Genomic DNA, 25,545 nt, shown 5'->3' on the forward strand with positions numbered 1-25,545 from the left:
TCACCGTTTTCCCGCATTTCACAACAAAAAAATAAGAGTTAGCAGAACTATTGTCCCTTGTTTTGAACCCCAACTTAAAGATATAAGGCGGGTGCTTGACAAAGGCGGGTCTCAGGCCTATACACGAACTTCCACATATACTGATATGCATACATCCCTCCCCCAACCACCCCCCAACCCACGCCTTCGACGCTTCATACCCCCAGCGAGACAGGCGGGTCTGTGAACAGCGCCGCAAATGGCTGCAGGTCCGGATGGCCGCCTGGCTATGCTGCCCCCCCCCCCCGCACGTCATACGTCTATTCATGTTGTGAAAGTGTACCATGCCATGTTGCTGAGGTTTTTTTCATGCTTTTTTCCTCCTTTCCTCTCCCCATGTGTGCTGTATTTTATCTCTCTTCTCACCCTGTCTTCCTGTCCTGTCTACCTTGTGATATTGTTTGTTGGTGTATTATGCGTTCTGGACGGGTTGATGGCTTAATTTCGTTGTACTGTACTTGTACTCTGTGCAATGACAATAAAGGTTCATTCATTCATTCATTCAACAACAACTCACAAACTTGTTTTTTGCCCTAAATGTCAATAATTTATATTTATAATAAGTTTTACCAACTTATACCCACTGACATGAGGTAGTTCTTGGTCTATTTCTGTATCTGATAACCACACTGTCATACCACAGCCTGGTACAGAGCTCACAACATGGAAACCTTCCTCACACTGCGTCAAAGGGAATTCACACTGAGAGACAAAAATACAAGTTATTTTTTTTGCAGTGCACTTGACGTCGGTGCAGCACACAGGTATGATGAACGTATTATCTTCATGTGTGACGCTAACTTCATCTAAGACGTGAATTAAAACCCAAACCATAGACTTGTTAAGCAACTGAAAAACAATGTATTATTAAAGTGAGACAAAAAGGCAATTCAGTCAGATTATCAGGCTTAATCTGTAAAAAAAAACTGCACTAATTTAAAGCCTGCCACACTTGAAAGAAAATAAAAGGGGAAGAGACAAAAACGACCAAGTGTATGATTTGGCATCTTATAGTAATGATGCTGGATGTAGTGTAGGAGGGAGGAAACAAGGGTGTACTCTCTCCAGAGTATCTGGCTGAAGTGCGCTCATCACAGAATGGAAAACAATTCGCTCCCTTTGCCTCTATAGCCACAGGGTCCTCTTGAGTGCCACTCAGTCTGTGATATTTACTATGTGTAAAAGATTCAGGTCTTTGTCCTCTGACTGAGCGATTTTTCGTGGGTGTACTCAAATTCATACATGAATCCATCGTATCTTAAGTGCATGTTGCAAGCATCCTTGACAACACAAAGGCTCTAATGTCAGTACATTTACGAAGAAATGACAGTTGTTATGTCTGATGTGATCTGCTCTTCTTCAGAAAGGGACAAAATAACAGTCTGTCAGACTGCATGTAGAAAAGGATTTTATTACTGCATAATAATAACTGCTCCTTACTCGCATGTCTTGTATTATCCAAGGCATGTCAAAAACCTGATCGACAGTAATGGCCCTTAAACATCATAGCACTTAATCATAATCACATCATGACTGCTCACTCTTGTGTTTCCTCTTGAAAAAAAAGTTGAAAATTACAGTTTCTAGATGACAGTTATGAACGGTTGAATAAATAAAGCGTCCAAGACAAAAAAGAATATTGTTCAAGGTTTGTATTGTCTGTAACCAATGCTAGGATTATCCTTCAAACATGGTATACACAGTCTACACATATTTGACAACTACATGAACTTCAGGTTACACATGTGTATAATCGACCATTGTAACTACAGTATGTTTTATATTGAATCTAGATAACTCTATTACTTCACAGAAACATGCAACATATTGACATGACAGGTAGTTGATAATCAAGCGACATAAACTCTCCAAAAACTAGTTTAGTAACCCAAGATGTCCATCTGTGCGCTTACAGGGCGAGGTCTGCTCTTCTTAATCCTCCTGTTGTGTTTTTGCTATTCTGAGGCCTTGCTCACAATTCTGTAGAAATGATCAAAGGATATGCGGTGTGAGTAGCTCTTGATCATGTCTCTGATAATGAGGCCAGGAAACTGAAGATGAGTATAGTAGTCTAGACGGAATTGTCCAAAAAGTGAAAGTGAGGAGCATTTATGGGTACAAGTCGGGAACTGGCCTACGTTATTTATTTCAAGGGTGCTGAATAAAAAAAAAATGGTTCCCAAGCGAAATTTTGAGTTTTTGACCTTCTCATTTGCATATCAAAATGGCGGCCGTTGGTCGTTGGACCATTTTCCCCAAGTTTTTTTGTAAGTAGGCAATCAAAGATGAGGAAATTAAGTTTCTGGATCTATAGTCTAGGGTCAGAGCAAGGATATAGTGGAGGCTCAGTGTCTTTTTTACGTATGTATATATATATATATATATATATATATTGTAAAGCACTTTGAGTTGCATTTATATGTATGAAAAGCGCTATATAAATAAAGTTTGATTGATTGATTGATTTTTATATATATATATATATATATATATATATATATGCAAAATACCAACTTTTAAGGTGAAATTAAGCATTATTTGTGTCATTTTTTTAAGGCTAACATAAATATTCAATCAATATCACTTTTAAATGTTCCAGTTGGTATTTTGCATATATATATATATATATACATAAAAAAAGACACTGAGCCTCCACTATATCCTTGCTCTGACCCTAGACTATAGATCCAGAAACGTAATTTCCTCATCTTGATTGCCTACTTACAAAAAAACTAAGGGGAAATGGTCCAATGACTGTGCAAGATGGGCAATTTGGTGGCCATTTGATACAAATTAGAAGGTCAAAAACTCAAAATTTCGCTTGGGAACCATTTTTTTTGGACTTAGCACCCTTGAAATATGTAAAGTAGGCCGGTTCCTGACTTGTACCCATAAATGCTCCTCACTTCTTATAGGAGGCCTTTTTTCTGAAATCCGTCTAGACTATAGGGGAAAGTGTCGAAAGCTGAAGACAACACAGAATACAATCAAGACCAGGAGACAGCTAATGTGCAACGATCCAGTGATGAGGAAGAAGGCCCTGCTGAGGATGTTGTTACATGTATTGTGTAACATGCCAAAGTTTGCATGTGTCTTTAGTTATAACATGATAGTGGTTAGTTTAAACCAGGAACACAAAAGATGCTATTTTTGCCACTACTAAAAAATCTGAAATTGTTTAAAACAAATGTCCCTGTCGAACTTTGATACAAAGTAGTTTACTCAAAAGTCAGTGAGGCCATAACTAGCAATAAGAAGTTCAAAACTTGCACATTTTTTAACTTCTAACAACTAAAGTTGATTAAAAAAAGATATTACACAACACAATATGATATTAAATGTCTAATTATGGATTTGTGATCAAATACAACAGACTGGGCATTTTTGTTTTTAATGACTTAGCATGAAACAAACACAACAAGAGGGTTAAAGCAGTAAGCAAGGAGCTGTGTTGTTTAAAAGAGGTGTCCATTTAACTCCAAGGGTGTAATAATTGGCAATATTTGACTCATTTGTACATGCAACTGTGAGAACAGATGATCTGACTTCAGAGATGGATGATAGTGGGAGTTTCAGGAAGTAAACAACCCGATGCTAGAGTTCATTTAAACCCACAAAGACATCTTCAATCACATGTGTTTTCTAAGAGTCTATTGTGGCTCAGAACTATTGGTAATTACTGGAGGATTTGCTGTCACCGGATCAATACCTCCAGTTTTCACTCCAGGACATGCTTTTATGGGAATACATTTATGAATGTAGATGGTTTTGACACCATGCCTGCACATTAGTAATTACTAGCACGGAGGAAGTCCTTTGTCACTGTAGAGCAATGAAAAGAGATTAGACGGGCATTTACCGAAGTCATAAAAGGGACTGCAATTCCAGGAAGCCCAATTAAATGAAGCCAAACAAATGTTACCGTTTTTCATGGGTTTCATTTTTTAATATTCACTCCTATTTGTTGGGGAAAAAACATCTCAATAAAAACACACCTGTACCAAATTGTTGCGCTTATCTTATCTGTATCAGTTGTGGTGAAGTGGCAGTTCTTCCATCTTGCAGTGGGAGGAAAAGAACACGCCGCTCTTGCAAATTCTGATTCATATTTTTAACTCTGATTTTATCAGAAAAAACTCCCAGAGTCGGCCGCACGGAGGATGGAAATTAGATCAAGCATTGTTCATCACGAAAAAAAGAAGTTCATCAAGGTGAAACTGGAGATGTGAATGATCAGAGGGACGTTTTGATGACCACAAACTGGTTGAATTGATGTAAAAATGGAGTGCTGACACACAAATGTTGTGCTGTGAAAGTCTAAACAGCTGGACACTATTCCTATAAGAACCACTTTATGTCTCTCTCAGGCTCCCTCCCTCTCCTTACTTCTTTCCTCCTCCCTAAATGAGCTCGAGTCTCTCTCCGTCAGAGGATGCTGACCCTCTCAGTGAGGCCTTGCACATCTGCATCCTCCCTGCCCTCCTCATCGTCAGAGGCTGGCGCAGGAGGAGGGGGAACAAGGTGAGCCGGGTAAGGCAGGGTGTGTTCACGGGCAAACATTTGCCAGCGGCTGTCGTCACTCTCGTGGGTGATGTAACGCCCGCCGAGTTTAGTCTCCAGCTCCCGCAGATCCAACCACGTCTGATAGTCCTGAGCAGTGAGAAATAAAGAGAATAAACACAGGGATGAATTTCAGTTTCAGGAACCTTGAAATTAGATTAAAGTTAAATAGGCTTTTATGTGTTTATAGCACATCATCCGGTAATCACTTTAGACCGTGTGTGTGTGTGTGTGTGTGTGTGTGTGTGTGTGTGTGTGTGTGTGTGTGTTCAAGTCAGAATTAAAATGACCCCAGAGTGGTCGTCTGGCTGCTACTGCTAAAAATTATAAAGGAGTTCAGACAGACGTTCTGTTCGGGCCACTGTGACACTGAAGCTTAATTAATGACTCAAAGTTCTGGCTACAAAAACAACAACAGCAGTGGACCACTTCAAACCGACACAGAGAGAGAAAACCTATTCTTTAACAGAGACATTTAAAAAGTATTCAGCCGGCGACAATAAAACATCCCTTGCACAGCTATTTTACCTCCAATAGTGTTTCAAATATGTTAGCCTTGAGCCTCTCGACACATCATTTTGAGTGCAGACACCTGTTTTTTTATATATCTGCTATTTATGTAATGGCCACAAATTGCATTAAGGGGTTTGCGGAAGTTAAAAAAAAGGGGAAGTTGTGTGAAGTAGAGCTCTTCCGCTAGACTTATTGGCAGTTACTATATCTGTAGTGCTGCTTTCTGAACTGTGAATTAATGGTTGTACTTGAAGTGTGATTGCCAGTATTTAAACCATGTAGTAAACTCTGTTTGTGTGTGCATATGAGTGGTTTACCTGTAAGTATACATGGCTGAGACTCTTGTCCACGCTGTAGCGTTTCCTCATCTTAACTTGTAGCAGGTTGTTGATCAAGTCGGTTGCTGGAAACACAAAAAATTATAGATCTGATTAAACATCCTAGTTTTAGTAAGGCAAGGCAAGTTTATTTGTATAGCAAAATTCAACACAAGGTGATTCAAGGTGCTTTACATGAACATTAAAAACAGCAAGACACAGTTGAAAACAGTAAAAACAGTCATTTAAAACAGGGAAATGGAAATAAAAATACAAATAAGATAAAATAAGATACAGCAGGATAAGAAAATAGATAGAATAATAAAAAGCACAAGTCAAACATTGCGTAGTTAAAAAGTAAGTGCAGTAGGACCTACTGGCACTAAACCTTATCAAGACCTCCTGGTACTAAACCTTATCAAGACCTACTGGTACTAAACCACGTCAGGACCTACTGGTACTAAACCACGTCAGGACCTCCTGGTACTAAACCTTATCAAGACCTACTGGTACTAAACCTTATCAAGACCTCCTGGTACTAAACCACGTCAGGACCTCCTGGTACTAAACCACGTCAGGTCCTCCTGGTACTAAACCACGTCAGGACCTACTGGTATTAAACCACATCAGGACCTCCTGGTACTAAACCACATCAAGACCTACTGGTACTAAACCTTATCAAGACCTCCTGTTACTAAACCACATCAGGACCTCCTGGTACTAAACCACGTCAGGACCTCCTGGTACTAAACCACGTCAGGACCTCCTGGTACTAAACCACGTCAGGACCTCCTGGTACTACACCACGTCAGGACCTCCTGGTACCAAACCACGTCAGGACCTCCTGGTACTAAACCACGTCAGGACCTCCTGGTACTAAACCACGTCAGGACCTCCTGGTACTAAACCACGTCAGGTCCTCCTGGTACTAAACCACGTCAGGACCTACTGGTACTAAAACACGTCAGGACCTCCTGGTACTAAACCACGTCAGGACCTACTGGTACTAAACCACGTCAGGACCTCCTGGTACTAAACCACGTCAGGACCTCCTGGTACTAAACCACGTCAGGACCTCCTGGTACTAAACCACGTCAGGACCTACTGGTACTAAACCACGTCAGGACCTCCTGGTACTAAACCACATCAGGACCTCCTGGTACTAAACCACGTCAGGACCTCCTGGTACTAAACCACATCAGAACTTCCTGGTACTAAACCACATCAGGACTTCCTGGTACTAAACCACATCAGGACCTCCTGGTACTAAACCACGTCAGGACCTCCTGGTACTAAACCACATCAGGACCTCCTGGTACTAAACCACGTCAGGACCTCCTGGTACTAAACCACGTCAGGACCTACTGGTACTAAACCACGTCAGGACCTACTGGTACTAAACCACGTCAGGACCTCCTGGTACTAAACCACGTCAGGTCCTCCTGGTACTAAACCACGTCAGGACCTCCTGGTACTAAACCACGTCAGGTCCTAGTAAAAAGGTGCAGTAATTGAACACATCATGCCTTAGTGTGCTAGCTTTACGTGAATAATGATTCTCTCTGAATAGATAAGTGGTTGTGGTAGAATTACAATACAATGAACAGGAAACATGATTAAGATGGCTGTGTCATCATGAAAATTGAAATCAAGCTTCCGTGGTAAATGGCTTATCATGGTATTACTAAACATTTTTGTTTATAATGACTTGTCCTCATTTGACTGTTCATACAGTCAGAGAGAGAAATGTTGATTCAACCTTATGATCATTTAGGAGACGGTTGTTTTTGGTGCTGTTGAACTGTATTGCACTTTCCAGAAATGGCATGGGCCAAATAATAAAAGTGTGGCCAGTTTGGCTTGTGCAGCAGCACAGTGTTATGGTACACCAGGGTATTCAGAAATCTGATATGATTTTTAGTACCGTCAGAAAGTGCAGAAAGAATGGCGCCGGGTGAAGCAGCAGCTGTCTCTCTTTCTAATTCAACAAAACAAAAAACCCTATGTGCAATATTAATTAAACAATTATAAACCAAATATCTGCAATGCAAGTTTAAATGTACAGGTGCATCTGAATAAATTATAACATCATGGAAAAGTCCATTTCCAGTAGTTCAAGTCAATAAACCCCAACCAAGTATTGAGTGCATATAGATAACATACTTTTCAGAGGCCAACATTTCCATATTAAACATTCTTTTTAAAATTGGTCTTTTGTTATATTACATTTTTATTACATTGATTTTTAGGTCTTCATTAAGTGTAAGCCATAATCATTATAATTAGAAGAAATCAAATAAATTAGGACATGAAATGCTTAATTCTGTGTGTAATGGATCTATATAATGTGTTATTTACACTTTTTGAATTGAATTAATGACATAAATAAACCTTTCTATGATATTCTAATTTATTGAGATGCACCTGTATTCAACCTGAGAACAGAAGTGAGGACTCAAGTAAGACTTTAGACTCTATAAAATCAAAAAAGACTTGCCACTATACTTGGACATTAATGAAGACTCGAGATTACATTTGGTGAAGAGGGCATTGTGACTAGAAGCTCAAACTGACTTGACTTGGGGTTTGAGTGCAAAGACTTAAGACTTACTGTAGATGTGAGTTGCAAAACAATGACTTTTTCCCACCTCTGCCTTATAAACTGGCAACTACACTGCAAAAAGCTAGCGGCTAGCGGCTAACTGATACTAGCGGCTAACTGATGCTAGCGGCTAACTGATGCTAGCGGCGCTGCTTGTTACAGCTACAAGAGTAGCCATTAGCGTATCAATGCTAACTCAAAATTGTGGTCACAACATTAGCTTACATTTCATAGCGTCGTTACAATCGTGCCAGATAAATTCAGAGTTGAGCAAACTCAAAAACAAAACTTAAAATATTTAGTTTAATTGTCTAAGTGTAAGTGTAAGTGGATATCTAGACGTGGCTAGGATATAAAGCCCTCCCCCTCTGTGTTTACCATCACTGGAGATTTGTTTCCATGGGTTAGGGGGGTACATGAAGGCTGCGTTGTGAATCTGGTCGTTGATGTCTTCATCCTCATTAAAGGGGAAAGTTCCACTCAGGCTGACATACATAATGACGCCCACCGACCACATGTCCAGTGAGCGGTTGTAGCCCTGGTTCAGCAGAACCTCTGGGGCCAAGTAGGCCGGGGTGCCGACCACAGAGCGGCGGAAAGACTTCTCTCCGATGATACGAGCGAAACCGAAGTCACACAGCTTCACCTGAGGGAAGGTAACAGTGAGGAGCAGCAGGCAGGGAGTCAGGTTTGTGAAATGACACAGAGGCATTTGAGGACACAAAATGATGTAATGTGAGGAAATACGTGCCGAATAGGCTTTGATGTAATTGTGACGCATGTGAGAATCATTGTGAGAATGTGTTGTTGTGTATTTGTGTTTGCGTGTACCTGGGGGAAGGGATCAGCAGAGGCCAGCAGCACATTCTCAGGTTTCAGATCACAGTGAACGATGTTCTTGAAGTGTAGATGTCTCAGAGCTGCAAGAATCTGTGCATGTGTACACAAAACCACAAAAACACAAAAACAGGATGTGATTTGAGGTAACTACCAAGCCGTGAACAGCCACGCCTTTAAATTTACGTTATGACGTTTTACATAGGGATCAAGAGACCAGATCGGCAGACCACAAAAAACATGCAGCACAACGCTGCAGAGCCAGGATGTTGCTGATAGTAAGTAATGACACACAGAAACAACAATAGCAACACCTTCCATGTCATAGCTCATTGGTTTTTTTTGTCATTTGTGTCTTTTTTGGTGATTTTGTGGGGGTTTTTTGGTCATTTTGTGTATTTTTTTGGTCATTTTGTGTCTTTTTTTGGTCATTTGTGTTTATTTTGGTCATTTTGTGTCTTTTTTTGGTCATTTTGTGTCTTTTTTTGGTCATTTTGTGTCTTTTCTGGTCATTTTGTGTCTTTCTTTGGTCATTTTGTATTTTTGGGTCATTTTGTGTCTTTTTTATCATTTTGTGGTCAATTTGTGTCTTTTGGTCATTTTGTTTCCTTTTTTGGTCATTTTGTGTCTTTTTTCACTCATTTTTGTCTTTTTTTTGATCATTTTGTATCTTTTATTGGTCATTTTGTGTTTTTTTGTCAATTTTGTGTCTTTTTGGTCATTTTGTGGTCAATTTGTGTCTTTTTTGGTCATTTTGTTTCCTTTTTTTGGTCATTTTGTGTCTTTTTTTAGTCATTTTTGTCTTTTTTTGGTCATTTTGTGTCTTAATGGTCATTTTGTGTCTTTTTTTGGTCAATTTTGTGTCTTTTATGGTTATTTTGTGTCTTTCTTTTGGTCATTTTGTGAAACAACAATAGCAACAACTTCCATGTCATAGCTCACTGATTGATGCATGCAACAAATCCTTTCTCTGCTGAGGTGCATACACACCTGCGTGATGAGGAACTTAGTGAGCCTCTCAGGCAATCTGCCTTTCTCGCTGGAGAGGATCATCTCCAGCATGTCGCCATGCAGCTTCTCCATCACCACAAACACTTTCTCTGGCGTCTCGAACATACACTCAAGGTTCACAATACCCAGGTGACGTAAACTCTGAGGGGGAGCAGAAAAGAGGAGAGTGAGAGTTACAAACCATATTAAACATGTGACAGACAGGAAAAGCATGACATTGAGGTAAACGAGAGAAGAAAAAGAGACACCAGACACCAGACAGACAGACAGTGTCAGCAAAAGAGGCTAAACCACAGGATATAAATGTGAAGCACAGCAGGGAGAACAGAAAATTGATTATCAAGCAGCTCAAAATGTTCTCGAAAACGACATATTTATATGATTCAGAGGGCCATCATTTTAAAAATGTACTTCACTTGAAAGCTGTTGAATGTGTCAGAGCCTTATTTAGTCTGGCAGTCCAAGTGAGTAACAGCCTTTTAGTGACAGCAGATAGACTGATGCACCTCCTGTCTGTTCCCTGACTCCATCTGCTGGTCAACTATAAACTGTGCATTTAACAAATGAGCCTAAATCTTAGAAAACTCTTAGTTCAAGAACATCAAATTGAAATGCATTTGTGTTTCTAGATAATTACACAAACAGCCTGATTAGGAAAAAATGCATTTATTCCCAACATACTATAGAAAACTATACAACACATAAACAATATTTGCTCCATTAATAATTCTTTATTTAACTGGAAAAATAAATGTTTTTTATACATTAAGACATACAAAAATACGAAATATATGCACAGCAGAGCTTCTCTCCCAGGCGCTCAGCTAGTTAAGGATAAACCATAGCGCATTTTAAAAAATCCGACAATTTTAGTGCACACCAGGATACATAATTTTGTTGATACATTACATTAAAAACAGGAGGAGCAAACTCTAAATTCCATGCACCATCTGAAGTCATGTTAGCTTTCAGTGGTTTTAAAACAATATTTTCTTTTAGTCATTTTTTAAACTTTATTAGTCATTTGTAAATCTCAAAATTATGGCGGCTTTAACTCAATGAAAAGTTTGTTTGTTGGCTCTTGACAAGTGTTTTTTTAATTAATAAAAATGGCTGTTAATTCGGATTTTTCATCTACAATATGAAAATAAAAGAGTATAAATTGAGTAATGAAGACTAATTTTACAATGGTTTATGGCTTTATGTCCAACAAACCACAGATTGCTTTGGTCAGACACTGAATCATCTGCTCCTATGAAGTAAAGCAGAAACTGCTCTATGTGGTTCTTTATATAAATATATATATATATATGCTTCTCAACATGATTAATGAGACTTAAAATATTCACAGCCTCCAACCTAACCTGCCTCAGCCGCTTCTCTACGCAAACCGCTATATAGCTACAAAAGAATGGAATGAAGTCCCCCAACACATAAAGTCACTGAAAAATGGGACAATTACACAAAAACATTTTAAAACATTGCTGTTTTTATAATATCAAAAAGCTAAATCTGCTATTTTATAACAATTTCAAACAACTTTATTATATCAAAAAGCATTTTGAAGTTAGCAAAATCTCTTACGAGTGGCCAGTTGCACCGGCGCTACCATGACGGTAAGGTCGGTGCAACCTACCACTGAACGCTGTTTTATAATATCAAAAAAGCATTTTAAATTTAGCAAAAATTGCTATTTTAATAATATAATAAGACATTTTAATCTTACAAAAACATCTTGCCTACCCAGGTCTCTTTTCACGGACAGCCGGGTGAAATATAGCAATTCTGTTAAGCCTGTTTGTAGAACCATCTTCTCATGTCTCATGTTTCATGTTGCAATGTTTAATGGCTCTGTACTGTGTGTCCTAAAATAAAATTAATTCATTCATTCATTCAAAGTGAATCAATAAAAACCTATCAATGTCACAATAAACACCTGTATTGGATTCACCATCAGCAGTTTTCACGAAGGTGCCAGTATGACTTACAACACCAAGATCCAATAAAGCACAGAGCACCTGCTGTATGTACAGGATGTAGGAAACACCTTTACCTGCAGTATGGCCACCTCGTTCCTCAGCTGGCTCTCCTGCTTGGTGGGGAAGCGAAGTTTGTCGATGACTTTGACGGCGACGTCCCTCCCCGTCTTCCTGTGCTTTCCTGATGAAGAAACGGAGTTTTAGTAACAGATGAAACCTCACATACATGTTGACAAACTGTATGTTGGAGCCTGTCATCCAGAGTTTATGATGCATTTAAAGGAAAAACAAAACAAAAAACTCCCCAATTGTATCACTCACAAATGTATCAGTATAGTGTCTGTCTAAGGCAGCTATTCTCAACCTAGGGGTCGGGACCCCAATTGGGGTCGCGAGATGATTTCTGGGGGTCGCCAAATCATTTTGGAAGTCAGCTCTGTCTCCACTGTGTTAAAGTGTTCATGTGTTAATGTGTTTTAGTCTTTTTGGTCATTTAATGTCTTTTTTTGATCATTTTGTGGGTTTTTAGTCATTTTGTGTCTTTTTTGGTGATTTTGTGTCTTTTTTTGGTCAATTTGTGTCTGTTTTTGTTCAATTTTGTGTCTTTTTGGTCATTTTGTGTCTTTTTTTGGTCATTTGTGTCTTTTATTGGTCATTTTGTGTCTTTTTTTGGTCAATTTTGTGTCTTTTTTGGTAATTTTGTGTCTTTTTTGGACATTATGTTTTTTTTTATCATTTTGTGGTCAGTTTGTGTCTTTTTTGGTCATTTTGTGGTCAGTTTGTGTCTTTTTGGTCATTTTGTTTCCTTTTTTTTTGTCATTTTGTGTCTTTTATTGGTCATTTTGTGTCTTTTTTTGGTCAAGATCTGAACTGTGTGTGTGAGATTCTGTTCAGTGAACGGGGGTCGCGGACAACGTGCATGTTAAATTGGGGGTCGCGACTCAAAAAGGTTGAGAACTACTGCTCTAAGAGGTTTGTGATTGTTTTCTTGTAAGACTAAATGAGATAGAACATTATTAATTCTGAGAGAGAGTGCAAATAGAAAGTCAGAAAACAATAACAATTAGTTGCAAGTAAGATGCAAATCCAAAACATAGCCAATATGAACAATGCCAAAAACAGGTACGAATCATAAAATTGTAGAAATAGGTTTAGAAGCATTGTGCAGGATTTAGCAACAAACTGAAGACTCTTTGTCTCTGAAATTGTGACAGGCCTTATTTATAGCCATTCTGGTCCATTCTGGGCTACAGTAGGAACATAGCATAGGAAGAGAACCTGCTCCCTATGTGGATATTAATGTCTCTTTATAAACTTATTCAAACCCAACTATTTTAGTTTGAGGCAGTTATACACTAATGAAAACATCATTCTGAATATGCTATTACATTTCAGCCAATATATGCCCCTAAACCAAACACACAGCTCCTTAAATGGTAGGGATCCCTTTATGTTGGTTGCATATAGATATGTATCTATGGTGTCTTCTTAGCCAATGTTTACTTTACGCTCTTCATTCTGACCTTCACAAAATACAGCAACCTCGAGCTCATTCATAGATCTACATACCTCCATACACGACTCCAAACTGCCCAGATCCCAGCACTTCATCAGCAAAAATCTGGTACACTGTACCAATATCCTGTAGGGAAGCAATATTTCAATCAATTACCATCACCCTCAGTGTATAATACATTTAAACTTTGAAGAAAATTGGTAAAAATTGACAAAAAGTCATACCACATTCTCCTGGATTTGACTGTTGGACACAGATATGCTGATAGAAGCTTGTCCTAAAAATAAAGTTAATCATCAACACTTCATAAACACAGATTCTCAACTACTAATATCTCACATGTATGGTGGGGTATTTTTGAAACCATAATTAACCCTTTATCAGGCGAAGAACTATATTTGGTAACTTCAGGTAATATTTAGAGAAAAAAGTTGCAAATTTACTAGATTAAAGTGGCAAATCTACAAGAGAAAAAGTTGCAGATTTAAGAGATTTAAAGTTGCACATCTGCGCGAAAAAAGTTGCAGGTTCAAGAGAAAAATGTGGGAAAAAAGCAACTTTTTTCTCCCAGATTCACCACTTTAAATCTCATAAATCTAAGCATTTTTTTCCTCATAGATTTGCCACTTTAATCTTGTAAACTTTCTTCTCAAAATATTATTTTCGTATGTTTTTTTACACATTCTGGTTACAAACATTTCGTAAATATTAAGAAATACTAACAATAAACTGTTTAATTGCAAGTTATACCATCACTAATAATTAGTGAGCATTCATTGTGAGTAATAATTACTGCATTCAAACAGTAAAATAACTATTACTACAGTTTAATAAACTCTCAGTGTATCATTTATTAACCCTTTATCAGGCAAAGAACTATATTTGGTAACTTCAGGTAACATTTTGAAAAAAAAGTGGCAAATCTACAAGAAAAAAAGTTGCAGATTTAAGAGATTTAAAGTGGGAAAAAAGCAACTTTTTTCTCCCAGATTCACCACTTTAAATCTCATAAATCTAAGCATTTTTTTTCTTTAATCTTGTAAACTTTTTTCTCAAAATATTATTTTCGTATGTTTTTTTTTTTACACATTCTGGCTGTATGTAATATCCTCCAATATTCTCTAGGGTTTGAATTTGGAATTTGCAAGTATTTCAATGAGTGCCCTATTAAGGGTTAAAGTGGTGAAAAAAGTTGTTTTTTTTCCCACTTTTTTCTCGTAAATCTGCAACTTTTTTTGCACAGATTTGCCAATTTAAATCTCTTAAATCTTCGACTGTTTTTTCTTGTAGATTTGCCACTTTAATCTAGTAAATTTGCAACTTTTTTCTCAAAATAATACCTGAAGTTACCAAATATAGTTCTTTGCCTGATAAAGGGTTAAACTGACATCCATAAAATATCACCTGCATTTATCTGCTCTGAACTTACTGTGAGTGGTGTTGCCCTCGGCTGGCGGTGCGTCCTGGAAGATGACGGGCATGAGCGCCTGGCGGATGACGCTCTCCCACGCCTTGGCCACCTCGCGGCCGATGCCGCTGTTAGGAGCTACTTGGCTGGGGGAGGGAGGGGTCGGGGGGAGAGTCTGGGGGTTGATGGGGGACGGAGGGGGGAGAGTGTTGGGGTCCTCCCCCACAAAGTAGCACATAGTGCCTGTGATGAGCTCGAAGCAGTGAGGATTTGTTCCTGGGGGGACGAGAGTGAAGTTTCCAGCAGCACGCACCTCCAGGATCTCAGAGAGAGGGATCTCCTGCAAGGGAACGGACCAGTGAGGTTTTAATTTTTATTTATTATTGGTTTATTGGTTACATGGTTGCCTATAAAGTTGGAATAAAATATTTTTTTACCTCTTTCCATGAAATGATTGTGACAATGGGATTTATTATTGACAGATAAAGTGTATATCTTCTTAAACCTTTATTAATCAATCTCTTCCAAACATATTATAATGAAAATTAGACCATAATTAAGAGACGATTGTGCCTGAAAATTAAATTATTCCAACTTTATGGGCAACCGTATATATTGAATATACCTTAACTCGATTTCAGTAAGTTCTGGAACTGCACCAAGGATACAACATAGTTGATCTGATTTATTGGTAACGATTTATAATAAGGTCCTTATTAACCATTAATTAACCAGTAATAAGGCATTGTTCTCGCTTTAGATCCGGTAGTTGCAAAAAGCATAGTTAACTTATAGTTAACTTATAATAGATGAGCAATAAAGTATATTTTAATATCAATAAGCAAACAAAATAAGATTAATAAAGGCATGGCAAAGACATAATGGGTGGGTCATGGGTGTTTGTAATGCCATTATTAACACTTATATAAGCTTATAAACACACAATAATGTTAATAAGCATCTTGTAAGGACTTACAAGGGCCTTATTACTTGTTAATTAATGTTTATTACAAGGACCTTAATATAAAGCGTTACCAATTTATTTTATTCATTTTATTTATTATACATAAAATGTATATTAATGTATATCTATTTTTTTTATTTTATTAATTCATTTTAATTGTTTGTTTGTTTTTTCAGTTTAAATGCACTATCGTTCAAAAGTTTGGGGTCACCCAGAAAATGTCGGTGTTGTTTTTCCATGACAACAAACTTTTTTCGTTTGATTCATGAAATGAGTTACAAAATGAATCAAAAAATATAGTCAAGACATTGACAAGGGTAGAAATAATATTTTTTTTCCTGTACAAAACTCAAACTTTACCTCTAGATACTCAACTATCCTGACGAAGGATTATTTTTTTGCTTCTCAAATCACCACAAAACAGTTTCCAGCTGTGCTAACATAATGCTCAAGTGTTTTAATGATCAATGTGCCACTGGAACACAAGTGATGGTTGCTGACAATATATAATAGATAGACCTGTATGTCTGTTATTTCAATTTAAAAATGTGCTTATCTTTTAAAAAAATAAGGACATTTCTAATTGACCCCAAACTTTTGAGCGGTAGTGTATATTTAAAATTCAAGAAAATTCATTGTTAAAAACACGTAAATTTGGCCCTGTTAAATCTTTTATTTGTGTTGTGAAAATAAATGATTCTTTGTGCACCAAAACTCATTGTTAAAAACACGTAAAAGTAAAAGTTCCTAAGATGCTTGATATATCCAAAGTCAATGTGTTGAAATAATCGTTTTCTCAATGTTGACCATCTAGATTTTTTTTTACTGTTTTCAATTGTGTCTTGCTGTTTTAATGTGTATGTAAAGCACTTTGAATTACCTTGTGTTGAATTGTGCTATACAAATAAACTTGCCTTGCCTTTTTTATACTCATTTTCTATGTATTGTTCCATCAACCTGCCCAGAGACTACAGGTGGAAAATAGTAACACACCAACAATCAATGATCGTTTTCTCAATGTTGACCAACTAGATTTACCTTGTAGTATTTGTTGGTGGTGTTGTTCTGGAAAAGGATGATGCACTTACAGTCCAGACGCCAGTAGTGCCTCTTTCTCTGTTGGGGGTTGGAGTGGGGGGGTAACAAAGGTGAGACAGGACATTGAGGGGTGAGACAGGGAAAAGTTCAGTGATCAACATGAATGTATTTAGAGTTTGTTGCCGTTGACATCCGGAGGAAGATAAAAGCGGCCAGATGAGAAGAAGGATGAGCAGGAGCGCTAGCTGCAAGATGAGAAAGTGGAAACGAAGAGAAAGGAGACAAAAGAGAAAGAAAAGAAAAGAAAGGCATGTGTTAGTGAAGCCAGCGAGGAAAAACAAGCAAGAACAAGACTAGAGAGACAGCAGCGTTTCTCGAGTTCAAATATAGAGTCAGGAGAAAGAAAAAGCAGGAAATGGGCTTTTAGATTTAATTGACCACACATCTGCTGAGTGCTGTTATGTTTTCAGGGAGACTCAGCCTCATCATTAATCTCCATCTCACTCTGTTTTCTTCTTACATGCACACACACACACACACACACATGCACGCACATTTATGAAAGAAAAGTAATATAGTGCAAAAAGCCAAACAATCAAGGTTGAAACTGTTGAGAGAGAAGTTGTAGGAAGGAGAACATAGAAAGGAAAGTAAACAGAATGAACTTGCTTTTATACAATTAAAGAAAAGAAAGTGAAGAAAGTGCGGCAGAAATAAAATGGATCAAATCTGAATGTTTAACGACAAGGACACTTTTCAGCAGATATGGTTTAGACACCGAGAGAGAGAATAGCATGGGAATTATGGGTAATATTTTTACCAGTGTGTCCTTATTGCTGTAGTGAACCATCCATCCTTCTTTGATAGCTGTACTGGACCGACGGGTTGTCTGTCTCACCGACTGCACGACTCTCATTAACGGGATGTAAACACTAGAAGAAGAAGAAGGACAGATCTCAGTAGGTAGAAGGTGTGATTTGGCATTCCTATACTGCCCTACAAAGCAAAAGGCAGTAACTACGCACACTCAGAAAAAATGATTCAAGCCCTTCTTAGATGTCACACATTAATGTATTGTATATAAAGTAGTTTAAGAAGTGTAACCTAAAATGTATTAATTTACTCTCCTGTCCTTCCCTTCAACCCAAAAAGAATGACTTTCAGTTTTCCAATTCTATGTTTTCAGGTTGAACGAACACAATTTCTTTATTTTAGCTCTCCTTGACATAAATGAGTTGAGGTAACTCAATTTAAATACAATACATACATGTTTTTAATTTGAGTTCGACCAAATGTAAAAAAAAGTGAGCTACATTAACCCATTGACGCCGGGAAAGCATTACCGCATTTCTACCATTAAAACCGGGAGCGCTGTTGAGTAACTCTACCATTAAGGCCGGGACAGCGGATTTGTCATTTTGTAGTATTTGTATTTTTTTCCACCTATTTTCGGTCTCTTGGCCAATGAAATGCATCAGAATCATGATCAGAATTGTATTCTGTATTAGTATTATGCATAGGATTTTTTATTCAGTCAAATGTAACATTTGCTGTGTTTGTTGATTTTTTAAAAACTTTATTGAAGGTTTGGACAAATAGACTCAACTTCGTATGAAAGCCACGGGTATAAGCTCTCAAATACTTTTTGAATTTCATTTTTATCTGCTACAGAGGCTGAAAAATGTATTATTTAGTAGGTTTTGAATTTCCAGAAAAACTTCAGGTTTTAGGGGGTCATTTGGAAGTCGCCCATAGGTTTTCCAGTTTCATTTTTTTCCAGGCGCTTTAGGCCTTAATGGGTTAACTCAAATACATTATATTGCATCGATGCACTTGTTCTGAGTTTGGGCTACATATATTTGTTGGATGGAAATTCTGCCCACAATTTAATTGAGTTCATCCAATGAGTTATTTTTTTTAGTGCAGAGTGCAGAACTGAGAAAAATGACTTTAAAGTTATCCTGTAATCCAGCCGTTTAGTTACTGTACAAACGACTACCATTTTTCTCCAAAACGACACACATTTGAGATAAGATGTTTTGTCACATAACAAAGGAAAGTCATTGAAAGTCATGAAAATGATAATAACTACTTTTTGACCAAAAATGCAGTTACTGCCTTTTTGCTTTGTAGGGCAGTATAATATCCCTTTAGTTTCCAGTTTCATACCTCTGGTCTCCGCTGGCTCCGTCCTGGTTGTTGTCAGGAGAAAAGGACCCAGGAATGCTGCAGGCCTCGTCCGAGTCGTCTATTGAGGACTTGTCTGAGGCGTCGTACTCGCTGCTGTAGTCCATGGGCACCTCAGGGTCCACACTGGGGCTCAGCATGTCTGGGGCAAAACAAGAGGGAGGGAAGGGGCTAAGTGAAACTTGATTTAACGTGCTAAATTGTTTAAAATGCTCTAAAAAACGCAAAAAATACTACTACTTGCTACTGCTATGACTACGACTACACTGCAAAAAAAGAAAAGTTGGGTGAACTCAAAATTTCAAGGCAACAAACTTCAATAAAAATTTAAGTTGGACAATTAAACTAAATATTTTAAGTTTTGTTTTTGAGTTTGTTCAACTCTGAATTCCGATTTTTTAACTTATAATTTTACATTGTAATAACTTTTAATCCTTACTTCTGCTAACTTCTGCAATGTGCTGAATTGGCACGATTGTAACGGCGCTATGAAATGTCAGCTAATGTTGCGACCACAATTTTGAGTTAGCATTGATACGCTAATGGCTACTCTTGTAGCTGTAACAAGCAGTGCCGCTAGCATCAGTTAGCCGCTAGCATCAGTTAGCCGCTAGCATCAGTTAGCCGCTAGCTTTCGCTAATGACCGAATTTCACAACAAAGAAATAAGAGTTATCAGAACTATTGTCCCTTGTTGTGAACCCCAACTTAAAGATATAAGAAACAACAACTCACCAACTTGTTTTTGAGCAGACAACTGGCTTCCTTTGTTGTGCTAACTTACATTATTGCCCTAAATGTCAATAATTTATATTTCCAAGTTTTACCAACTTAAATCACTGTTTTAGGCCAAAAAATACAAGTTGGCTTTTTTTGCAGTGTAAAGGTACCACTTTATGATAACCATCGGTAATAAATGGTAAATTGAAAGTTAATTAAACTTTGGTTACAATTATACCTACATAAGTACACTCAAGTATGTAGGTAAATAAGTACATGCATAGTCACAATTTAGTTTACTTTTTAAAAGTACACATTAAATTTACAAGACGCTTAAAATAAAGTAAACTTTTAATAAGTACACTGAAATACCACTTTAAGTATTAAGTTTAAGTAATTAGTAGAGTAAACTTCAGTACATTAAACTTAATTACATTTTTTAGAAGTAAACTTTTCGAATCTATATGTTGTATATACTTTAATATAATTAATTAAACAAAAGCACAATTCTTGTAAAAACTTGTGTATACTGAAATATATTTTAATATACAAAACAATACTACTTTTTATAGTTATTTACTGTTATTATACAATTAAATCATCATTAATGTTTACTTAATAGGGGTAATGCTATAATTTATGTTTCTTTAACAGTTTATTGTTGTTGCAGCTGCTGTTAATAAATAATTTGAAGTTACATACGTTTGGCCCCATTAAATCTTTTATTTGTGTTGTGAAAATAAATGATTCTTTGTGCACTAATAATATCTATAATACAAATAACAAATATTTAAAAAATATATTTTTTATAAATGCTTTACAAATCCTTTATTAACCATATACAAGGTAATATAATCATTAGCTTCAACTTTATCATAGCTGTCCAAACAATCTTAAATGATGGGTCACAAACATTTGGTAAATACTAAGAAATACTAATTAAAGAATATAAAATATTAAAATGTGTGCAACAATAAACTGTTGAATTGCAAGTTATACCATCACTAATAATTAGTGAGCATTCATTGTCATTACAGTAAAATAACTATTACTACAGTTTCATAAACTCTCAGTGTATCATTTGTTAACCATTTATCAGGCAAAGAACTATATTTGGTAACTTCAGGTTATAATTTGAGAAAAAAGTTGCAAATTTTCTAGATTAAAGTGGCAAATCTACAAGAAAAAAAGTAGCAGATTTAAGAGATTTAAAGTGGCAAATCTGTGCGAAAAAAGTCGCAGATTTACGTGAAAAAAGTGGGAAAAAAGCTACTTTTTTCTCCCAGATTCACCACTTTAAATCTCATAAATCTGCACATTTTTTTCTCAAAATATTATTTTCGTAGGTTTCTTTTTTTACACACTCTGGCAGTATGTAATATCCTCCAATATTCTCTAGGGTTGAAATTTGGAATTTGCAAGTATTTCAAGGGTTAAAGTGGTGAATCTGGGAGAAAAAAGTTGCTTTTTTCCCACTTTTTTCTCGTAAATCTGCAACTTTTTTCACGTAGATTTTCCACTTTAAATCTCGTAAATCTGCGACTTTTTTTCTTGTAGATTTGCCACTTTAATCTAGAAAATTTGCAACTTTTTTCTGGAAATATTACCTGAAGTTACCAAATATAGTTCTTTGCCTGATAAAGGGTAAATGATGGTTTTTCCAGAGTGATACTAGAAGACGACAGCTTTACATGCATGAATACAGAGTTCCGGTAATACTTACCGCAGTTACTTCTGTTTTCTGAGAAGATAAAAACATTACTGCCAGTGAGTTTCAGTCTTGTTAGATAATGTGTTATATCATGTAGTTATTAAAATAACCTAGTTCTCACAATGGAAACATGCAGATGAGACGTCAATACTTTTATCAAATCCATGCAGGGTTAACAGAGCTTTTACGGCATTAGAAAGGTGATAGATTCATATATTCTCTCACCTCCAATGGTCTCCCCGAGGCAGTCATTAGGAACCTTGTACACACAGCGTTTATGGCAATTAAACTTGCAGTCTGAGAGAAATAACACATGTTTTGATTAGATTACATGAAATACACTTAGATTTAGCTAATATTCTGCATCCCACCGCGCTGTAATTAATTATTCTGTAGTCATTTCATTTTACTTAATATCTTTGATAAAATGTATTAAATATGAATGCGTCCTTTATTTTGAGGCAGTTGTTTAAGTAACTTTAAGATAAAAATGTTGTGATAGAATCTCCTTATTTTGATCACATAAAATATAATCTTTATGTGTATGTAATTCTAAATCAAGAGAATTTTCATTGAATCCAACACAATAGAATTGGTCTGTTTTTAATTGACCGGCACTTCCTGTTAAAATTAAAAAACATTTTAAAAAAACACAAAAAACTAAAAACACACAAAAACACACACACAAAAAAAAACCCACAATTTAAAAAACACGAAAAACCCACAAAAACAATTATAAAAAAAACCCACATAAAAACCCACAAAACACAAAAATTAAGAAAACACAAAATATACACATAAACACACATATACACACAAGTAATTAAAAAACATTTTTTTAAAACACAAAAAAAACACAAAAAAAATAAAAGTTGTTATTAACTCAACTTGTAACGTAGTTAGATTTAATTAATAATATTGCGTGCAATCTGTTGCCTCAATTTTATTGAGTAGCTATTGCATATCTCTTTTTTTACAGTGTGGAGATCCAGAGACGAGTGTCCCTCTTTTTTACTCACCTTTGCACTGTAGGCCTTGCCTGAACAGTCCTCTGAGCAGCCTCTTGCAGTACTGGCACACTGTCGGCCGAGTGTATGAGTGGACAGCGAACGTATGGGGGACCTTCACCTTGCTCATCAGGATCTTGTCCAGATGAACCGGTCGGCCCGTGTAGAAGCGCCGGGCATCACTAGGAGTCCGTGGCTAAGAGGAGACAAAGATTATCAATTAAACTTTATTGGGTGGGTCAATAAAAATAGAAAGTACGCTATTATCTGTGTTTGGCAGCAAGGTAAATAACAACCAAACTAATTAGTAACTAATCCTGTCCTTGAACCTGCAGTAACATTGTTTTGCCATTAGGGGGCTGCAGAAACAAGTTAAGAACACAACATTGAAACACATCACTAAACAGGTTGTAGAAGCCATTTTAACCCTTTATCAGGCGAAGACCGATATTTGGTAACTTCGGTGGATATCAAAATTAGGTAATATTTCGAGAAAAAAGTTGCAAATTTACTAGATTAAAGTGGCAAATCTACAAGAAAAAGTCACAGATTTACGAGAAAAAAGTGAAAAAAAACCAACTTTTTTTCTCGCAGATTCACCACTTTAAATCGAATAAATCTGCATGTTTTTTTTCTTTTAGATTTGCCACTTTAATCTTGTAAACTTTTTTCTCAAAATATTATTTTCGGATGTTTTTTTTTACCATTCTGGCAGTATGTAATATCCTCCAATATTCTCTTGGGTTGAAATTTGGAATTAGTATTTTAATGAGTGCCCTATTAAGGGTTAATCATGATCTTTTTTTATTGGTAAGAAGTTAAATGTTCTGGTCAATATTAGTTTTACAGTTTTATTATAGATTATAATTTTTTGAATACCTAAATTAAAAGTTATTCTAATAATAAACTAATAATAATAATAATAATAATAATAATAATAATAGGTACTCCGAAAATTATAATAATGTATAATGTGTAAATTCAAAGAACTTGCAAGTATTTATTCTGTTAGATGAATTGATTCATTGTTTGTAAATATTGGGTGAATATTTTGTTTATGGGTGGAGTTTTGTGTATATATAGGACATACCAGATCGGCTCCTGCCACTTAAGTGACAATTAAAAACTTTCTAGGAAATTGCCAATACACAGGTGCTTAACAGGATTGTTATTAATTTTGAGCCAAGTCTCTTTCTCTCGCTTTTAGCTCTTTCTTTGTCTCAATCCTGTGAGAGAAATGTCTCTCTTCTGCTTCTAAATGCTGATTGTGTCTAGTGAGAATGAATCAAAACAAAACAAACAAAATATACATAATGGTGTTCTGACCAGAGAATGAAGCAAACTCAGTGTCACCTATTCAATTTCTTCTTAAAACTCACTTTTATTGTTTTATTAAACCTTTTATTGACCTTTTCCTTCTTTTACATTGTTTTTATTTTATTTTAGTTGTTTTATTTATGTGTTCTTAATTGCATTTTGTTTTCTTGTCAAGCACCATGTAACTGTGTTTTGATAGGTGCTATACAAATAATGTTATTATTAATATCATTGTTAATAGATATGAGTACCAAGTGTGTTAAAATGTGACGCCAAGGAATGAAAACAATGAGCTGAAAACTCACTCAATCAGATTTGGGTGATGGTTCTCTGCAGGTTCAACTCTACAAGTGATCCCTTTCACACTGTGATTTGATTAAAAAATATCAATTATAGCCGCTTAAGTTTCCGTTTCCTCTCTAAATAAATGTTTTCCTTCCGCTTCTGTAATTAGTAATTAATCGGGGAAACTAATCAGCAATAAAGATTGTTTCCCCTATTGTTACCTTGCTTGATCTGATCAGTTTGTCTAAATAACACTGCATGCATTCATTTTTGGTTTGATTTTGCAGAGGTTTGCACCTCATTATGCCCTTTGTGGGAAGATGTGCCAGTGAAAACTCTTCAGGAAGGAAAGTTTGTGAATTATCCTGGTTAGATTGTTCCTGTATGCTGGGAGTAGTTTCAATTTGTAATGATGAACGACGGAACAATTCTTACCTATTTTTTGTTCAAACAATATCTCATTGTACACAAAAGGAACCCAGAATGTGTACATTGTATAATAGTTTAATTGTGCAATAAAAGCTAAATATAAAGATCATTCTCACTGTACTGCACTTTCAAAATTAAAAAAAGTAATTGTGCACAAAAATGAGAAATGTCATTGTCATACAAAAATAACTAATTAATGTTGGTCTCATTGCTTCAATCAATGTAGTTCTTCCAAAAATAAAGGTTTTGAATGCTTAAATATCATTTTTGACGATTTTAATGTGCCCCTCTGATTAAACACTGGCCCTTCCTTGGCCCCCACAGTAAAATTGGTCTAGAACCGCCACTGCGATCACAAACACATTTAAACTTGCCACATCAGTAGCCATTTTTAAAAACAGATTAAAAACCTATCTTTTCTCTACAGCATTTGGTTGAATTGTGTGCATGTGTGGTTGTGGGAGTGGGTGCATATGTGTGAGTAAGTAAGTGTATATGTGGTGAATATGGAATAGCTTGTCTACCTGCACTCTTCAATTAATTTGTAATCCATTTTTGTTTGTTTTTTCTGTGTTTTTTGTTGTTGTTTTTTGTTCGGTTTTTTTAACTGTAATTATGTGTATACATTGTGAAGCACATTGAGTCTGCCTTGTGCATGAAATGCGCTCTATAAATAAAGTTGAATTGAATTGAATTGAATTTGGTTTCAGTCTCACCATAAAACCTTCCAAACAGAGTTAAATTTGAGACAACTACTTAAAGAAAAAAGCTGTTTGATGTGTTCAAATAAATGTTGTCCACTGGAGAGCCTCCTAAACTTCAATAGTCTAACCCTGACCAGAGCATTGTGTGCATGAATCCACCATTCCTGAATCCATGAATCTACCATTTGTGTGTGTGAGCGGACGAGGCTGGCGTCCTCGGCGCAGGTGGAGGCGGTCCCCGCGCTGTAGACGGACTCGGTGGTGGAGAGACGCAGGGACTGCGTGCTGCTCAGCGACGTGGTGGACAGACGGCGTTTACGAGCTCCGCTGCAGTTGTTTGGGATGCTGAATGCACATCGCTTGTGGTAGTTCAGTCCACATCCTGCAGGGGGCGGCATGGGT

The 25,545-nt window shown here is 36.6% G+C and overlaps 1 protein-coding gene across 2 annotated transcripts in view; it reads right to left on the bottom strand.

Annotated features, from left to right (window-relative positions):
* Positions 1-3,459: 3,459 nt before the first annotated feature.
* The window catches only part of prkd2 (protein kinase D2), a 66,275-nt gene continuing 44,189 nt past the window's right edge, over positions 3,460-25,545 (bottom strand). The window contains exons 4-19 of one of the 2 annotated variants that reach the window (XM_059330639.1): positions 25,326-25,525; positions 22,421-22,604; positions 21,627-21,698; positions 21,414-21,431; positions 18,954-19,113; positions 17,605-17,716; positions 16,785-16,862; positions 14,804-15,122; positions 13,599-13,651; positions 13,428-13,500; positions 11,933-12,039; positions 9,859-10,020; positions 8,863-8,961; positions 8,410-8,677; positions 5,430-5,515; positions 3,460-4,689 (exon numbers count right to left, since the gene is read on the bottom strand). In XM_059330639.1, coding sequence (XP_059186622.1) covers positions 4,465-4,689; positions 5,430-5,515; positions 8,410-8,677; positions 8,863-8,961; positions 9,859-10,020; positions 11,933-12,039; positions 13,428-13,500; positions 13,599-13,651; positions 14,804-15,122; positions 16,785-16,862; positions 17,605-17,716; positions 18,954-19,113; positions 21,414-21,431; positions 21,627-21,698; positions 22,421-22,604; positions 25,326-25,525 — 2,216 coding nt within the window. In that variant the 3' untranslated portion in view covers positions 3,460-4,464. The remainder of the gene's footprint in view (positions 4,690-5,429; positions 5,516-8,409; positions 8,678-8,862; positions 8,962-9,858; positions 10,021-11,932; positions 12,040-13,427; positions 13,501-13,598; positions 13,652-14,803; positions 15,123-16,784; positions 16,863-17,604; positions 17,717-18,953; positions 19,114-21,413; positions 21,432-21,626; positions 21,699-22,420; positions 22,605-25,325; positions 25,526-25,545) is intronic. The other variant, XM_059330640.1, reaches the window with a different exon arrangement.

This window comes from Centropristis striata, chromosome 4, assembly GCF_030273125.1.
Source record: "Centropristis striata isolate RG_2023a ecotype Rhode Island chromosome 4, C.striata_1.0, whole genome shotgun sequence".
NCBI classification, from domain to species: Eukaryota; Metazoa; Chordata; class Actinopteri; order Perciformes; family Serranidae; genus Centropristis; species Centropristis striata.